The sequence below is a fragment of the Homalodisca vitripennis genome, chromosome 8 (genome assembly GCF_021130785.1).
Source record: "Homalodisca vitripennis isolate AUS2020 chromosome 8, UT_GWSS_2.1, whole genome shotgun sequence".
Taxonomy (NCBI): domain Eukaryota; kingdom Metazoa; phylum Arthropoda; class Insecta; order Hemiptera; family Cicadellidae; genus Homalodisca; species Homalodisca vitripennis.
The window spans coordinates 72,613,507-72,633,121 of NC_060214.1; the positions used below are offsets into that span (position 1 = coordinate 72,613,507).

Below are 19,615 nucleotides of genomic sequence, written 5' to 3' on the forward strand. Positions count from 1 at the left end.
ACATTTTATTCGGGTGAAATCTCAGTTCATCATGAAGCATCAGGTGGAGAGAACGTCTTGAAATGCCAAGAGGAAGTGATTGCTTCCGAGCAGAGCATTTTAGAGATTGCAGTACTGCTGCTCTAACTCTATCGATTTTTTCCGGTGTTGTAATCCTTCTCTGAGGTCCCCTTCGTACACACGACACATTCCTTGCTGTTCTGAATGCAGTTACCCAATTTACAATTGATTGCCGACCAGGAACACGTCCGCGTGGGGGAACAGCGAATCGTAAACGAAAAGCACGCTGCACTGCAATGATCGAATGGGCATTTGAAAAATACGCTTCATCACAAAACGACCTCTCCTCTCGTGTCCACTGCATGATGGCAACTGGTACGCGGAGGAATACAAATCTCCCGTCGGCCACTATAAGCCACACCCACTCTCCCCTCTCTTCGACCAACAGTGCCGCCACAGCCTGCAGTGCAAAAAAGCAAATTACCGCGCTCCACCCTGTATAAGCACGATTTATCAAGATTCTACTGTATTATCTATTGTATGTATTACAAAATCATTAGATTCGAAATTCTAGCTTTCTAATTGAAGCTGATTCATTATGTGCAGGGGCGTCGCAGTGAGAACTACATGGTTGACCATCATTCTGCTGTCATGGACGCTCAGGCCTTGCTGAACGCAGGTAATTCAGTTGCCATTTTAATATTTAATTTAATTAGTTTGTTAAAAATAACAGCAGGGCTGGTGGAGGCTGGCAGTTTTATATCTACTCCTACTGTTACACCACTTGTTTATCAGTTAAATTTATGCGTGTGATTCAGTTGGCCATTCAATTTTGCGTTTGGAAATTTAAACTAGCAAGGAATTCATGCTCATTTGTAGAGTTGCACTGTATGCTTATATTGCATGAGTACAATGCAGGTTTGTGTGTAAAATTGTTAGTTACACAAGTAGATGCAAAAGGAAGTTTCACCAAGTGGAGGAGTGAAGATTATAAATGACTTTTGTTACATTGCTGTTACCTGATAATTACGAACAATTTTAATAATGAAGTATAATGTAGTATTGCCTGTTTCTTGCTATGTCTATTCATAGCTCTAGCTGATTCTTATCTAAATTCTGCTGTAGGTTATGTAGCTCTTCGGAGAACCATATCTTTTTTAACCATAAGTTTTAAGTATTGTACTTATAACTTGATTCCAGAAATATGTAATGGCAGGCTAAACAATAATAAGTAAGTACATTCAATTTTAAATGATTTTGGTTAAGATCAACAGCAATCTCAGTTTAGAATTGACAATCAATTGATAAAGTTTAGTAGAATTCTGTATCGATTTTGTCACTACTCACCAACTTTTAGCATTCTTATACTATTTAGAATTAGGAGATTTATGTGATTTGCTTTCGTGTTAGGAAATTGATATTTTATACAGTATACATTGTAAATAATATTCCTTATACAAGAAAACATAGCATAGTGTAAAATGGACATTAGTGAACCTTCACTAATGTCCACCTGTCACACCTGTAATCTCTATGAAAGGTTTTTTTTACACATTGTACCAACAGAAAAAACACTATTTAAGAAGGAGGAACAAAATTAATAGTTAGCTTTTTCATCAGTAGTAAATCAGTATGGTGATACAGTAAAATAATCACAGATAATCTTTTCGTACGAAAAATAGCCTGCTCAAAGTATGATAATCTATTGTATTGTTACAGGAGAGCTGCAACTAGGAACAGACGAATCAACGTTCAACAGCATCCTGTGTACTCGAAGCTATCCACAGCTCATTCAGATTTTCATGGAGTACCAGCGGCTGGCGGGCCACGGCATCGAGAAAGCTATCAAGAGCGAGTTCTCAGGTGACATCGAGTCTGGCCTCTTGGCCATCAGTGAGTACATTCATTCACAATCACTAAATAATGAGTGTGTGATTAGTTATCTGTTTTGCTCTGGTGAGTGCTCTTGGTTAAGTTTGTTGTTTGAGTTTTAACCCAAAATAATGTTAATTCAATCACTACTTACACAGGCAACAAAATTCTAAATTAGATGGAAATCTGCTTATGATAGTTACCACAATTTTTACTTTTGTTTACAGTCAAGTCTGTGAAGGACAAGGCTGCGTTCTTCGCCGAGCAGCTGCATGACAGCATGGCCGGAGCCGGCACCAAGGACCGAGCTCTGATACGTATGGTAGCCATCCGGTCTGAGATAGACATGGAGGACATCAAACGGGCCTTCCACCACAAATATAGCAAGACTCTGGCTGACTTCATCAGGGTGAGCTCATGGCTTTCTACCATGTTAACTAGAAACTTAAGTAACTTTTTAGAATATTCAACAACATTTAACAGCTACTAGGTAGTGATGTGAAGTCATTGTAGTTGTGGAGCTGTTGCAAACAAGTTGACAACACTTGTTTAGTAGTTTAATCTTTTTAACAGTTTGATTATATTAAATCATGACTCAATGGTTTATCAAGAATTTCAAGACTTTTAATCGCTTACGCTTGTGAAGTCTATTGGGATCATGGTAATGATTTTTTCAGTGTAGAGGTCTCATTTCACTGTAATTCAACCATGGTGCACAGATCACCTTATCTCAGCACATTATCTAAATAGAACTGTCGTATCTTGTCATCATAGTAATTTTTACACCATTTAAATTGAGGTGCAAGGTAGTTGGAGATACATACAAAAACCCAAAAATACAAAGACAAGTGAAATATTATACCATAAGGTTTTATCGGTGGAGTTTACCAGTAGCGGCTTGTGTTTGCATTTTATTTTACAAATTAACAAATTCTCTGCTGAAAATGAGGCAAAATGTAATCATAAAATGCAAAAATATATAAATGGTTTTAATCACCCAAAAATAACGTATAGGATATCCGAAAAGTTTATTGATCATGTCCAGGAACCCTTGTTGACTGGAATTGATGATGTCATTTCTGGGCTGTACACTGTTGGCGGTCCTCGTCCAATCCGTATTCAATACTCTGATAGTTTTTCAGCCGATTTTTTTTCCACTGGCACCCACAAATCAGTTAGTGTTTATTTTTTTTAAAGTTTACACCCTTTCTCCAACAACAACTATATCCACTCTCACAAATGTCATTATAAAAACTTTCTGAACTTGAATTAAACTCTTCTCCATCATAAAACAAGTGTTCGTAACTTCAATATCTTCGTCCTTGGATGAAAGCTATACACAATCACGATAACACAACACGCAACAGAGAAAATAAACCAAAATGGCAATCCGAGAACGGTTTGTGCGAAAAGAAACAGTGGAACCGGCACTACACGCAGTAAGCAGCACAGCCCTTCTCACCCATTACTGGGTTTAACGTTTCATCTAGATTTACAGTATTGTTTGTTAGTCACTCAAACAATAGCAGCTTGTTTTGGATTACTTGTTATGAAATGAAAAGTGACATGGACTAGCAGAGACAAACATTGGGAGAAGTTGGTACAGTTCTCAAAAAATCATAGATAAAGTAGCCTGAATTGTTTTATTTTTGGATTTAAATAAAGGAAGAGGATATATGGGAGTCACTCCAAAAGTTGTAAGATGCAGGCAAACTCTGCATTCTGTGATAATCTTATCAACCTTATCTGATTGTCTCAGGACCAGTTAGTACACAATATTTGTAGAGGCTGATCGGTTTAAATCTGTATCATCTAAAGCAAAGTTCAGTCATCAAGTCCCAGATTTATCAACAGAGTATTTTTGGGATATGATTTTCAACGATTTTAAAGTTGTTTATCCCAAGATTTGTTGAATGCTGCTTATCTAGCAGTTTAATGCTGCACAGCGACAATGCCTTATCTCAAATTGCTGTAAAAACCCATTTTTAAGGAAAAATTGAAAATTTGCATTATAAAATTATAGAAAATTTACTTTATTTGCCTGATTTTGCTATTTAGATTTATAGTCTAAAAAAATGAAATATGTGTCCAATTGTTGCTCAATAAGTTGATTCGATTATAGAATATTTTGATTTTATAAAAAAATATGGTGTTTAGGGGTATTCAATACATAAAAGACGATGATGCTGGAGGGTATTACTTTGAACTTGTGTAAATTTCTGCAATTTTGTCACTTATATCACAAAACTTTCAGGGTAACCCTTGTTATGGACTTGTTCTCCTGACCAAAAAATGGGAGCTTCTACTCTACTCAATGTTTACTGAGTTTTTGTTGTGTCAGATTGCAATTTGTTTCATAACTCTTATCATCTGCTCTCATTATCTAAATGTTGTAATCAGATGTACTGCACAATAAGGCATCCTTCTCATTACATTACCTTTACTTGCTTTTGTGGGTTTGCTTTCCTGCTTTCACGCTTATCAGTTGGTGGTTGCACAAGACGTTCTTTACGCTGCTTGGCACAGGTGTCTCTTTAATGGGCTTTACTAACCAACTGTCAAATTATTTAGTTTGCTGCTTTACTAGCTTGCAAGCCTCAAATTTGTATACAATTGGAGATAACCTGTAAAAATAATACAGTGTGTGTTTATTTTCTCGTCTGTAACAAAAAATTAGCATGTTTGTGTACGGTACCATGGATAAAACGTATATAAATATACTTGTATATCTGCAGGTGTATCTCAAAACATATAGAGAACAAAGAAGCAGTTTCAACTCTTGCCAATACTCATTTTTATCTTCCTTAATTACTCAAGACAAATTCTGTTCCCTCTCAAAATTTAATAGGTTTCTGTTATTTTAGTATTTGTACCTTTAGTGTATTTAGCTTCATCTTAAAGCTCCACAGCTAAAATCCCCGAAGTATTGAATAATGCAGTGCAGTATGCATATTTTCCATGTTTGTTCTAATGTTGAACATATGAGACAATGTACACATGTATAGAAAATTTAATGTAATGCTTAATAGTCATTTGTATATTAACGTTTCACCATTAATTCAACAGAAATAATTTGTATTTTATTTTAGACTGCAAATAAAACATTATCTAAATTATCGTCAAACTGGATATATTTTTAGAAAATCTTTGTTAAAAACATTTTATGTTAAAACTTAAATTTAGTGAAACAGAAACTAAACAACGTAATGAAAAAAGTTCATGTTCATGCTTTATTAATAATTTAACCAGTACATCATTGAAGCGTGTTCAGGAGTCTTTATTAAGGTTTGGTATCAGTATTTTAATTATAAATTATTTAAATTAAGGTGTGTTATGTTTCTAATTAACCTCTACATTAAATCATTTGCAGTTGCACCTCTATAACTTGACTTACTGGCTTGAAATTTAAGTGTTTATATGACAGTTCTCTTCTCCCTCTGTTCATCTCTTTTTCCTAATCTTTTAAGAACCTTAGTAACTTGAACTATTCCCCGGATCTGAACTAGTGGGGTACATTTCTACAGGGCATTCTACAACTCTTAAGTTTCATGACAAACCACCTGTCATAAAATGATGGTGTAATGCGATTCTTATGAATAAATAAATGTCGGTTATTTCAGACAATGGGACAAGGAGTGACTTTTAAAAAAAATTTATGACCTAAAGAAATTATATTTTTAAATTCAATAAGTTTGAAGAAAAGTAATGGTTTTGTAGTGTATTTAGTGTGAGAAGTACTAAGTTGGTAGGTATCCATAGTGATATTTAATGTCTGCACCAGTGATGTTGGCAGTATGTATTGTCAGGCGATGTAACATACGATGTGGTCTAAAAGAATAAAGAATGCTCATAGGCTGCTCTCCTGTGACGTCACATCACGCCACTACCCTACAACCAACGGTCCAAGCTGGCCAGCCAGCAGTCCACCCGGAGTCCACCACCAGACACCGTCATGTAACCTCCGCGTCCCGTCCGTTCCTTTACGAGCGGTCCTAGAGCAATGTTACTCTAAATGTGTAGTTTAATTATTCTTCCCGACCCATAGAGAGTACAGTGTCGACCCGCATACATTACAGTGGCGACGAGGAAAACAACTGCAACAGTGGAACGTCGCTTACAGTGGCGATGAGGAAAACAACTGCAACAGTGGAACGTCGCTTACAGTGGCGACGAGGAAAACAACTGCAACAGTGAATTACAGTGATTTAGTGCGGAAGGGCAACAAGCGTAATGAACACGTGCAAATAACCGCGAATGTGCAAGGACATTCCGGACATTCCAACGGTCGGGAGTAGTAAGGTACGCCGATCGATATAAACTATTCTTGGTGTAAGCAGCGCACAAGCTGATTTTAATCGTTGCAATTAATGCCGTTAGACGATTATTTTTACCGGGGACATTTTAAAACAGTTATTACGGAGTGTACAAGAAAACAAAATGGCAACTATCGGGTCTATGGGTTATTTTGATAGTGCGGAAGAATCGTGGCAGTCTTATATAGAGAGATTTGAGTTTTTTATTGATTGTAATGATATCGATAATTCAAAGAAACTAAGCACTTTGTTGACAGTTATGGGTGTAAGGACCTATACGTTACTGAAAGACTTAATTACACCAGACAAACCGTCTGACAAGTCGTACAAGGAAATTGTGGACACTATAGCGAATCATCTGCATCCCAAGCCTTCTTTTATCACGGAAAGATTTAAATTTAGTAGGCGGAATCAATTGGATCATGAAACGGTTAGCGACTATATTGTGCATTTAAAACAGTTATCTAAGTATTGTGAATTTGGTGATAAATTGCCAGACTACTTAAGGGACAGATTAGTCGCGGGTCTGCGAGACCAACAGATACAGAAAAGACTTCTCGGGGAGGAGAACCTCACTTATGAAAAAGCCGTGCAACTAGCTACTGCAATGGAATTTGCTGAGAAGGGGGCGGCCCAGATGACAACTGCAGGAGGACGTATTCACCGGATGCAGAGCAGCGGGTCGATACCGAAAAGGACACAGGCGGCGAGCATCGCAGCGAGACGGTCATCGGACGGCGGGAAGGCGCTGGGAGACATCACCTGCTATTGTTGCGGCAAGCGAGGATCACACACAGCATCGCAATGTCGGTTTCGTGAGTACACGTGTAATCATTGTAAAAAGAAGGGACACCTTGAAAGAGTTTGTAGATCGAAAAATTATGTTAACAAACCTAATGAGAACAAACCAAATGTTTTTACAAATAGGTCTAAGGAGCTTTCAGCTAAAGGGAAACAGTTTTACAGCAATAAAAAGCAATATGTTTATAAAGGTAGGCAGCACTATGTAGAGGAAAGTAAAGAATCAGCAGAGTCCGGTTCAGATAATCACGGGAAACATAAAGACAATGACGATGTGTATGACATTTCCAATCTATTTACGGTTAAAGAAATAGAAACTAAGATTAATAAAATTGAGCCAATAACGGTACAGTTATTAGTGGAAAGTAAGGAAATTGTATTTGAAGTCGATAGTGGAGCTTGTGTTTCAGTTATGTCAGAAAAAGATTGTAAGACTAAGTTAGGAAATATAAACATGTATCCAACTAGCTTAGTATTAAGTTCATATACACATGAAAAGATCAGGCCTTTAGGTAAGGTTATGGTCAATGTACAACATAAAGGTAAAGAGAAACAATTAGCTTTATACATCGTAGCTAATGGGGCTAATCCCTTGTTAGGGCGTGATTGGATGCAAGCATTAGATTTAACAGTTAGAGTGCCTAGTAATGTAAACAATGTACAGTCAGCTGATCGCACGAGCATGGTGGGGGTTGTGCCAACTGCAGGCGGCAGCGCGGCAGACGCATGCACGCCTGTCAGTGGAAGCCACAACACACCTGTAGAGGTAAACAAACAAACATCTGTCAATCCGTCTGTTGTCAACAACAACAAACAAGTAGAATTACTGTACAATGAGTTTCCAAATGTATTTACGGATAAGTTGGGATGTTTCAAGGGTGCACCAGTTAAATTAAAGTTAAAAGAAAATGTAGTACCAAAATACTTTAAACCTAGGACGTTACCTTTTACACTTAAAGAAAAAGTAGAAGCCGAGCTGACTAGACTAGAACAAGAGAACGTTATTTCACCAGTAGATACCAGTGAATGGGGGACTCCCATTGTACCAATTATTAAGGCTAATGGGAAAATAAGAATTTGTGGGGATTATAAAATAACTGTAAATCCTTTCTTGGAGGTAGACCGACACCCGTTACCGAAAATTGAAGAAATATTTGCCAGCCTACAAAACGGAGAAAAATTCTCTAAAGTAGATTTATCTTCAGCTTATCAGCAGCTTAAACTAGATGTAGATAGTCAAACATATTGTACAATTAGCACACACAAAGGATTGTATGCTTACAATCGCCTATGTTTTGGTATCAGTTCAGCACCGGGAATATTCCAAAGAATAATAGAACAAACATTACAAGGTATCCCGGGGGTAACTGTATTTTTAGATGACATTCTAGTAACAGGTAAAAACAATGAGGAACACATGCATAGACTTAGACTAGTGTGTCAAAGACTTGAAGACAATGGGTTCACAGTGAGCAAGAACAAATGTAAATTTTTCTGTGACAGTTTAGAATATTTAGGTTTTGTTATCAGTAAACAAGGGTTGCATACCGCACCTAGTAAGGTTGAAGCAATTGTCAAGGCACCTGAACCTCAAAATGTGACACAGCTTAAAGCCTTCCTTGGTCTTGTTAATTACTATTCACGTTTCATTCCTAGGATATCCACTATTTTAACCCCAATGTATCAGTTGTTAAGAAAGGATACCGATTTTGTATTTAATTTAGCATGTAAGAAGGCACTACAAGAGATTAAGCAAAAGTTAATCTCTGCTGAAGTTTTAGCGCATTATGATCCTGCATTACCACTAGTGGTAGCCAGTGATGCTAGTCCATATGGCATTGCATCAGTTTTGAGTCAGATTCAATACGACGGTACAGAAAGACCTATATCATTCGCAAGTAGAGTGTTAAATAGCGCTGAGAAAAACTATTCACAAATAGATAAGGAAGCATTAAGCATTGTATTTGGTGTTAAGAAATTTAGTCAATATTTATATGGTACACAGTTTTTGTTAAAGACTGATCATAAGCCTTTAGTGGCTATTTTTGGACCAAAGAAAGGGTTACCTGCTTTCGCAGCCAGTAGGTTACAACGATACGCTTTGTTTTTAAGTGGTTTCCAATATGAGATTGTGTATGTTAAGTCCCAAAACCATGGCAATGCCGATGGTTTATCTAGATTACCTGTAAATAGTGAGATTAAAGATGAAATCTCGGATGATGACCTTAATATTAATGTCATAGGTACCTATTTGCAGTGTTTAGCTGAAAATGACATACCATTAAGCTATGTAGACATAAAAAGAGAATCAATGGTAGATAGTGAAATCAAAAAGGTAATATCCTATGTAGAATTAGGTTGGCCTATTGTAACTGAACCAGATCTAAAGCCATTTGAAATTAGACAGTCGGAATTAACCTTGGAGCAAGGAATCCTAATATGGGGGTACAGGGTGGTAATACCTAAAAGGTTCAGAATAAACATTCTGAACGAATTGCATACTTCACACATAGGTATTGTTCGCATGAAGGCATTAGCCCGGGCATATGTATGGTGGCCTAATATCGACCGGGACATAGAACAACTAGCTAACAGCTGTGCAGCCTGTTTGGAGGAACGAGCAAAACCGCCCAAGGCTTTCCTGCATCATTGGAATGTTCCGGAACGAGTTTGGTCTCGAATTCATATTGATTTTTTTGGACCTTTTCAGTCCAAGTTATTTTTGGTGGTAAAAGATGCGTACTCTAAATAGCCAGATTTGTTGCCCGTTGCTTCAACGGCAGCTGTTCACACGATTGTGAAATTAAGGGAATTATTTAGTAGGTATGGTATTGTAGACCACATAGTGTCCGACAACGGACCACCTTTTACCAGTCAAGAGTTTAAAGAATTTTTGATGTCAAATGGTATCAAACACACGTTTTCACCACCATACCACCCAGAAACCAATGGTTTGGCAGAACGGTCAGTCAGAACTATTAAAAATAAATTGAAAACAGCTCTTCATAATTCCAAGGATTTAGAATTAGCTTTGAGTAACTTCCTGTTCACTTATAGAAATACAGTGCATTCTACTACCAATCTATCGCCAGCTCAATTAATGTTGGGCAGATCGCTAAAGTCTAGGTTAGATTTAATTCGCCCAAATGTTAAAGCAATAATGTCAGATAATCAAGAAAAACAACGATTGTACTATAGGGGTAGTAAAACTAGACAGTTAGCTATTGGACAACCAATCATAGCCAGAGATTACAGAGGTAGAAATAAGTGGATACCAGGTGTGGTAGTTTCACGATTAGGACCAGTCACGTATTTAGTTGAACTGAATACGGGCATGAGGTGGAAACGACATATCGACCAGTTGGTAGGTTTACAGTGTAGTCCGGAAATGTCTGAGTTGACAACAATGCCTAGACTCCCAGACGCAAGCGTGGCAACAGAGCACACGCAGGAAACGATCGATATACAGTCGCGGGACAGAGCGAGCGCAAGGTCGCCAGTACTTTTAGCAACGACCTTGCCCCCCTCTCCGCAAAACCATAACAATAACAGAAACGCTCAGGGGCAAAGCCCCAGCCCACGTACAAATGTAAACAATAACAGTTCCAGCGTTTCACCCAAACAAATGACACCTGTTAGACGATACCCACTAAGGGATCGTAAACCTTTAGTCAAAATGGACTTGTAAATACAACCCAATTGTGACTTGTATATAATTAATATTGTTTAAGCATTATTATTATCGATTTGTTAATTGTGTTCATTCAATGTGTTATTAATTGCTATATTCTGATTTATTGGTTTTGATTGAAGTGTTTGTGATTTGTGTTAAATGATTATATTGAGTTTGTGTTTTGTTCTCTATAATCTATACTTACAAAAATAAAAGAGTATAATGTCAATTTTCTTATTCATTGTAATTGATTTAAAATTGGAGAATTGTAAGACAAATTGTAATTGATAAATTTCTAAAATTGTAGGGGACTTATGTATTTAAGGGGGAGGATTGTAGTGTATTTAGTGTGAGAAGTACTAAGTTGGTAGGTATCCATAGTGATATTTAATGTCTGCACCAGTGATGTTGGCAGTATGTATTGTCAGGCGATGTAACATACGATGTGGTCTAAAAGAATAAAGAATGCTCATAGGCTGCTCTCCTGTGACGTCACATCACGCCACTACCCTACAACCAACGGTCCAAGCTGGCCAGCCAGCAGTCCACCCGGAGTCCACCACCAGACACCGTCATGTAACCTCCGCGTCCCGTCCGTTCCTTTACGAGCGGTCCTAGAGCAATGTTACTCTAAATGTGTAGTTTAATTATTCTTCCCGACCCATAGAGAGTACAGTGTCGACCCGCATACATTACAGGTTTTATAACATTTTTTATAAATAAAAACATTGTCACTCTCTAAAGCTCATGCATGTACTGTACAAATTTCACATTTTTATCTTTAGTAGTTTTTGGGTGTGTTTTAAAAATCGCCCAAATTTCTTTCTTTAAATATCTGCAATTTCTTGTGGAGGGATAAACAAAATTGTCCACTATTTCTGTATTCAGGGAAATTATCTCATTATTAACATAAAACAGGAATTTAACATAAAATTATTTTCCAAACACAAAATTTTTTACTTTAAATATCTGCAATTTCTTGTGCAGGGATAAACAAAATTGTTGTCCACTATTTCTGTATTCAGGGAAATTATCTCATTATTAACATAAAACAGGAATTTAACATAAAATTATTTTCCAAACACAAAATTTATTACTTTAAACAGTGTGTAAGTTGGGAACAGTTAAATAAAAAATGTAGACAAATATCAATATTAGATACATATTATATATAATGACAATCTGCTTTTAGGGTTTTCCAAGAAGAAGCTGTAAAGTGTGCTAAAAATGTCTGTTAACCTAATTTTGCTCCAATAATTTCTTTAAATAAAGAACATTATTATCAATCAAATGTCCTAATTGTCCATTTTGGCTCATAATTTGTTTTAGATTTTGAATGTGTCTAAAAGAAGAAATTAGCTTCTGAAATATTCTAAATATTACCTTCTTTTGAAATCTGTTTTGAATTTTGAGTTCTTTCAAAGACTTTTTTTACTTGCAAATGTTCAGAGGTTGAGAGAAGGTAGATATTTAGGAATACCTTGTACACCAGAAGAACACACTTACAAATTTTAATATTCAAATTAGAACTAAAATCTGTATAGTCAGAATCATATTAGGGTTTTCAAAGTGTTCTGTCTCCTTTACCTATAATGGGACTTACAATTTTAAAATAGAACCCCCACTTTGTGTCCTTATATCAACAGGAGAACATGGTAGTGCTCAAAAATCATTTCAAATTCTCCTCATATAAATAGTAACTTGCCATTTGCAATTCAAGTTATTGAGGTTGCCTGCTATACACGATCATCATCATCATTTGTGTGTTGATTGATGAACGCTGTTTGCTTGCAGGAGGATTGCTCTGGGGAAATGGAGAAGGCTCTCCTTAATCTGATCGATTAAACGAGCGCGAGTGGCGCCCAGTTTATCACAACTTAGCTTATATCTTGCGGCTTCTGTTACAGGACGACACCTCTGGTGATTACAAGAAATGTCTGCTTGCCATTATCGACTAATTATCGCGTTCTACGCCTCTAATCTAAATCTCTGGGTAATCTCTCCATGTATCTAATTGGCCGTTTACGACCATATGTGTTGTTTTTCAAATTAAATCTTTTAATTGACGGAAATGTTTTGTTACCATTGTAAACAAACTTTTTTATCTTAATCTGTAGATTAGGTGTTTATTTGGTTAAGGACTTATTTAGTTTTGTTTTTAACAAAGTACAGTCTCTGTTATACAAGTTGAAATTGATGCAGTTTGTAGTCACTAATCTCTCAATTTTATGTAGATAAAGGATAATTAAAATAAAGAATGTGGATTGGCCAAACATGAGCATTTAAGCTAATCGTGGATTCTTTAAATTATCGTTTGTTATTCTCGGATAGAGTCTAAAAACTGAAGACAGTAGTATTGTTTTGAATCAATTTCAGCAGAGCACAGTTTGGGTGACAGATTCATAAATTATTGAAAATCTGTGTAATTAAAAATAGAATTACTTCGTAATACAATTATATTTAATGCAATATTAACAATGGATGTACTAATTTGGAGCAGTGTTCAAATTAAAAAATTCATCTGTAATAATATTAAGCATGACCAAATCGGGCTGAATATTGTTATAAGTAACATAAGTTTGAGATATTGCATGCCTCCATATAAATCTTAAAATGAAACATAATGTGAAAGCTAAGTTTATGATAAAAGTTTATGTGTAACCAGTTTAATATGATATTATTTGCCCCGATTTATTTTTAAACTCTGCATTGGATAATTGAGACTGTAAACTTACTGTTAGTAGTTGAGTAGTAGTAGTAGTTGTAGTGTAAAATACCATCTTGATCAAATTGATGTTCATTAAATATATAATACATAATATTAACTTTTAATTGTTTAGAAGCGGAATGGCATTTTTATAAAGGTATTGAGCTGTCGTTGTTGTTATTAAACGAGGTGAAGGTAGTTTGAGCTTGAGATTATATACACTTATGTCTCTATGGTTATCTTTAAAATTTTATAGTAATTTATCGGATATTTGTGTACCTTGTATCAAAATATATTAGTAGTAAAATAGCATTTATTGGTACGCTTAAAATTTGTTTGAAGCGTACGTTTATTTTAACTTGTTATGTTCTGTTGTTATTTTTAATATTATTAAGGTATTACATTTTTTCCATTCATTACCTAAAAAGTTAGTAGTTTCAATTGTGTAACTTTATTAACCAAACCAAACCACATAATGTCTCAAAGTCAAATCAATATTACTTTATGAATTATCTGATTACGTAATTAAAAATATTTTATTTTCTGCTAACTAGTCATATTTTATGGGTGTAGAGTATATGCGTTCTTGGCAGTTTTATCGTCTTAATGTGCTTCCTACTGTTTAGTGACATTCTATGTTTGATTTTTTTTATAAATTATAAAAATATCATTTGCATCCTTCTTAATACTAAAATGATTTTCATATTCGTATTGTTCAATCTACTAAACATAACAATATTCTCCTAACATAGTTTTACATTTTCTCGTCAGTGTGGAATTAATCTAATTATAATATTTTAAGTATATTTACTACTGAAATGATATGTATACTATTAACAGAAACTTTGATGCCAAAATCATTTTAAGATCTTACAGGTTTTTATAATCAAATGTTTAGCATATTTAGAAAACTAGAAACTTTGTAGGAGCTGTACTAGAATGATATTGTACCATATGACTATTCTATGCATTGAGAATGGACTGACTGTAGAAAAATTCATTCCGATTTTGATTTCAATATTTCTATCTTAATTCTGAATTTGATCCTGATTTTTTCCATAAGTATATAGGTTGCATGTTCGGGCTGCTCCCAGTCATTTATAAGCACCAAAATCCCGTTTGTTTATTGACAGTCCATTGTCAACTGTATTCTATTTTTGGTATCATCTTGCAGTTTGACTAATGGCTATGGTATCTGTTATTACTACAATATTGTAAAAAATACTTCTTTCAGTAGTTGTATTGATACTTGATACAGCGATCTGTATCAGAAAATTTCATTTTGGTGGCATTGTAATTTAGAACTAAAGAGTTGTAAGTTTGGCTCATCAGCAAAAAGCCATATCCAATTATTGGTTTTATCAAATCAAAACTTCTCCAGTTCTCAGTCCTACATAACTGGTGGTAACAAGTGAAACCAAAAGGGAAGGATTGCTTCATATTTTACCAGAACATTTTTAAAACTATATTTTTGTTTTAGAGTTAAATAGAGAGTCGAAGAATCATCTATTTGTCAGTACCATTAAGAATTGAGGGATTCCGTAATTGAGTAATTTTATCAGTCCATCTTTAGTACATCAGTGCATCATAAATAATTACATCATACACTTTAAACTGTTCTATAGTTCAGTGGTACATCATTTAGTAAGAACAGACTTCCCATGTTAAGATTTTTTAATTTATTGATAAAAATTATTATTACTATGTAAAAATTCCATTATAAATGCAGTGAATTAACCTGATGTTTTCAGTAATGTTTTGTAATTAAGGTATGATGTATGCACAATGCTGGTGTTAACGGAGAGAGCTGTTACTTAATTTAATTTTACTGTATTTTAGTGCCTTTGTATGGATAGCTTAGGGGGTGTTTGTGTCGTGCACTACATTGTACTGTCAACCCAATCACACTGTTTGCGTGGCTTCCAATTTAAAAGCGTAATGTGCCTTTCGATGCCAAAGTGAAAATAAGCAGGTTACATCACAAGTTGCCAAAAATATTGTACACAGTGGGTGCTATTTGCCTTTCATTAATTTGAAAATTGTGGTTAAATAATGATTTTTGAAAAATTGTAGAACGCTTAAAAATTATTTGTTTTCTTTCCATTTACAGCAGTTCTAGCTTAAATATATTTTTTATAATTTTTCAGTTGAATGTAGAAGATAATGAATGAAAAACCTTCTTCTTGAATGGAGAATTATTTATATTATAACTATAAAATACTTTTACTGAAGTTCCGCATGTTATTGTAGGGTTTTGGTCAATTACAAATACATAAAAACTATACCACGTAACTTTATATGTTAGTACTCTACTAGAATATATAATGTTATTTGACTATTCATGTTCTAAATGTTAAACATTTCATGTTTTATGTATATTTTGAAATAAATAAAACGTTAAAATGTTACTAGTTTGGTATTTTTAGTGATTAGCTTAGTTGCCACATACATGTTACAGGTGCAGCCGATAATTTATTTTAAGTTTTGTCTCAAGTTGGCTGTCATTATTAGCTAGTCATCTTCCATTTGTAGACTTCAAAAATATGTCTGTAGTAATATTTTTATTTAGCATTATAATGAGTTGAAAGCTATGTAAAGTCTGTATATTTTTCTGTCAACAATGAGTAATGCTATAGTACACTATACAACATGTTTCATAACAGGATTCACTGTATAAATAGCATTTGAACATTTGGGACATGATAATTTTGATTTTTTTTAATTTTGGGCTTAACCAGCTAGAATATTTTGAGAAAATTACACTTTGGCTTGGCCTGGAGTGAGCAGGTGTTTAGTCAACCATTAAATCGTGTTTGTTTTTATTTGATATACTATCTTTTTTTCTCTAGTTAATGTAGTCAGATAACTAATCTTTCCAATTTTGCAACTATGGTACAAGCATTTTAATAAATTAAGTTCAGAATTCAAATTAAAATATTTTCCGTATATATTATTAATAATGAATCTAGAACTTAAAAAAAACCCTCATAAGAAATATTAGCCAAACAAAATAAGCTTGATGAACATAATCCAAGACCAATTATTATTAAATAAAAACCAATTAATCCAAATTTTGTTATTGATAATATACCTATAAAACATAGTACCAACAAATGTGGTAAATGTGGTAATTACACATTATCATAGTAGTATTTTTTTAGTTTGAACTGTTTAGCCTCAAATTCTTTCTTTCTTAGTGCCAGGTGACGTTTCATCTCATTGCTGGAAGACGCATTTCTAATGGCTTTAAACATATTTATCAAAGTTCTCCTATTCTTGAGCAACTCATTGTTCATGCAGTTATTTTTATATTCTCTTCTTTAGATTTGGAAAACAGAGGTCAAAATAATAAAAGAAAGAATATATAACATTTTCCGCTAATATCTGAACAGTAGACTGGCATCCAATTTTCATTTGCTAAGAATTTATTGAACGATTCCATGTTTGATTTGGATAAAGTTCTGCTTTTCTTTGTTATAGATTTATTCATTGTGTTATTTTTACTATTCATAAAAAATATACATTTACTGTGCACTTTACCCGCAGGTTCTGTAACTAAGCTGATTGTTCAACATTTATTTTTGGGTAAATTTGTTAAAATATCATCAATAGCACTGTTTTTAGATTTTGAGTACCTGGTTGGAAATGCAATTGTAAGATTTAAGGATACTTACTAAGCGAGTTTTAGCATTACAGTTCTTAATGTTTATGTCACCAGCAACAGCAATCCCATCATACTTTGAACACAACATTTGCAATAATGAATCCACCCGTTCAAAAATAGGTCCTCATTAAATTTGTTTGGGGGGGGAAGAGATCTATAGATGGCTGGAAGTCCAAAAGTGAGACATTTTAATTATAACAGAACACAACATTTTTTACCAGAAATTGAAACACTTGACAGTTAAATTTAAACTCTGCATTAGAATATTAAAAAAAACTTGTCTTAGGCTAATTTTTGAATGGAAGGATTTGTAATGCTTTTTATATTTAGGACCTGTCTAGCAACAATCATTACTATTCCGTCTTTAATGGTATTTCGTTCATAAAATGGAATGAAATTATATCTAAAAATGTTGTTCAATTTCTGGTAAAAAATGTGTGTTTTGTTATAACTAAAATGTCTGGGCTTATTTCTTCCAGTGTTAAGTTCAAAAGGTCAATCCTTGATGGCAGGTGCTGAATATTTTGGTGCATTACCACCAGAGATTCACCCTTACCATCAACAATGGAATGGCTGCTGCTGACCCCATCAAACTGTGAATGACTTACAGAACTTTTACATACACTTCTACATCTATCTAGTCCATCTTTAAAAAAGGATCAGATTTAAGCCTACAGACACATGTTTATCACTCATTATATCACCCTTACTTGCAACATTGTCTTATCACTTACTTCACTGTTTGTCTTCAATGGAGGAAACTCTTGCTTTGGATACTGGTGGAGGGCAATTTATTCCTTGGTAACCATCCGCGTTTTGAACAGATTTATTAATCTTCCCACTGTTGTGGCCCAATGAGTGGCTCTCTCTATTTGTATGAGTTCACGAATTCTTGTGAAAAAATAATTAAAATGGTAGTCTATTTTTCAAAAACCCATGTGTCTGATCGTTAAATGCAATGATTTTAGCAGATGCTCTTGTTCTTCTTTGAAATTTCACTGTATTGGCTGCAAAATGTGATAAAAATGTGCAAAATATATAGGGCAATGTTATCTCTTATACAGCCCATTGAAGAGCAGTTTAAATGTCTGAAACCTATCTTTTTAAAGTTCTGTGTAAGCTCTTTAAAGGTTTGATCTTCTTTGATACAGCTTCATGATTTTTTTCCCTGGTATGCCAAGTGCTTGTCAATGCAGTCTGAGACAGAGGGTTTTCCAAAATGGTTCTTAAAATATTACCGCCACCCCCGCACTCATGTGTTTATCACTATCAAAATCTTGTGAGTTGCGGTTGGCTTTCTCATTGCAACGCTCATTTTCACCATTCTGATGTTTTCCATCTGTGAGAGATATGCTCTATTCATTGGCAAGCTTAAGATTTTGAGCAATACTGCTATTGTTCTGATTGGAGACTTAATATTTTCCTTTACACACAGTGAGGCTATTTTGCTCATTATTCAAAGCAAGATATAAGTAAGTGCCTTTGCGATTTAAGTGTAATCCATCCTTGGACAGACATGAGCTATTAATGTGCTTGTTCAGGTCAATTCCCAGGTTCTTAATATACCCATCTAATATTTTGGCTTGCTTGCTGAATAATTTTGATGGTGTATGTCCCTTCTTTTGCTTATGGCTTCGACAAATATTTGGGATTTTGAAAATAGATTTCTGATCTGTATTAACAAGTTTGTCATAAGACCCATAACCTCATCTAGACAAAATTATTACCCAAATCATTGGTTCCAACATGAATGACAACTGAATGAGTCTCTAAAATTTACCTCATCTTTTAGTTTGTGGCTTAAACCGGTTGATTGTTGTCCCCCCAAAAACGTTTACCACCAGTCAAAGAAACATTTTTCATGATAGAATCCCCAAAAACAACAGTGGCCTTTTGGGAAAAATCATTTCTTTGTTTTAAATCAGTATTTTCCCAATAAAATTTAGAGTTATTTTGGATTTGGGTTTTGGTCAAAAGTTTCTTCACCTTTTGCCACTAGTTGGCTTAGGTTTCTTTTTATTCTTTGTAAGTTCTGTTGATGGATTATTTATTTCTTTGTTGTTTTAATTCTCAGGACAAGTGAGACTGATGTACCTGTTAACATGTTAAGGATAACATCTTTAGTCACATTAGCTGTCTTTTCTGGTTTTTTACGAGTGCTGGTTTTCTTGGTACTCTTTGCCAATCATACTGCTTACTTACATTTTTACTACTACTACTTTTGGGTTATTGTAATTACCCAAAACTGTAATAAAACTATTCTTTTATTACAGAAAAAGGTAGTTCGTAATATTGCAGGAGTTGGTTCACTAGATCACTGTAAGCCACTTTTCATTGAACTTAAGATTCCCACAGTTATCAATTTGTATATTTTTCAAGTACTATTATACACTAAATCAAACCTACAGAATTTTCCAATTAGGAATAATATTCATCATTATAACACTAGAGGGGGGAATAAACTCAATATACTTCCTCATAGACTGGCTAAAACTGGCACCTCTTTCAAGCTAAATTGTATTAATTTTTTTCAATAGGCTGCCTGATGGTGCAGAGTCTGTTAGTTTTAGACCTTTTAAACATAA

At 34.6% G+C, this 19,615-nt stretch overlaps 1 protein-coding gene across 1 annotated transcript in view; it reads left to right on the plus strand.

Moving 5' to 3' along the window:
* Window positions 1–12,731, plus strand: part of LOC124368226 (annexin B9-like) — a gene marked incomplete at its 5' end in the record, with an annotated part of 36,982 nt that extends 24,251 nt beyond the window's left edge. Inside the window, 4 exons of the mRNA XM_046825502.1 lie at window positions 607–679; window positions 1,720–1,893; window positions 2,100–2,281; window positions 12,454–12,731. Coding sequence (XP_046681458.1) covers window positions 607–679; window positions 1,720–1,893; window positions 2,100–2,281; window positions 12,454–12,504 — 480 coding nt within the window. The remainder of the gene's footprint in view (window positions 1–606; window positions 680–1,719; window positions 1,894–2,099; window positions 2,282–12,453) is intronic.
* Between the last annotated feature and the right edge of the window lie 6,884 nt (window positions 12,732–19,615).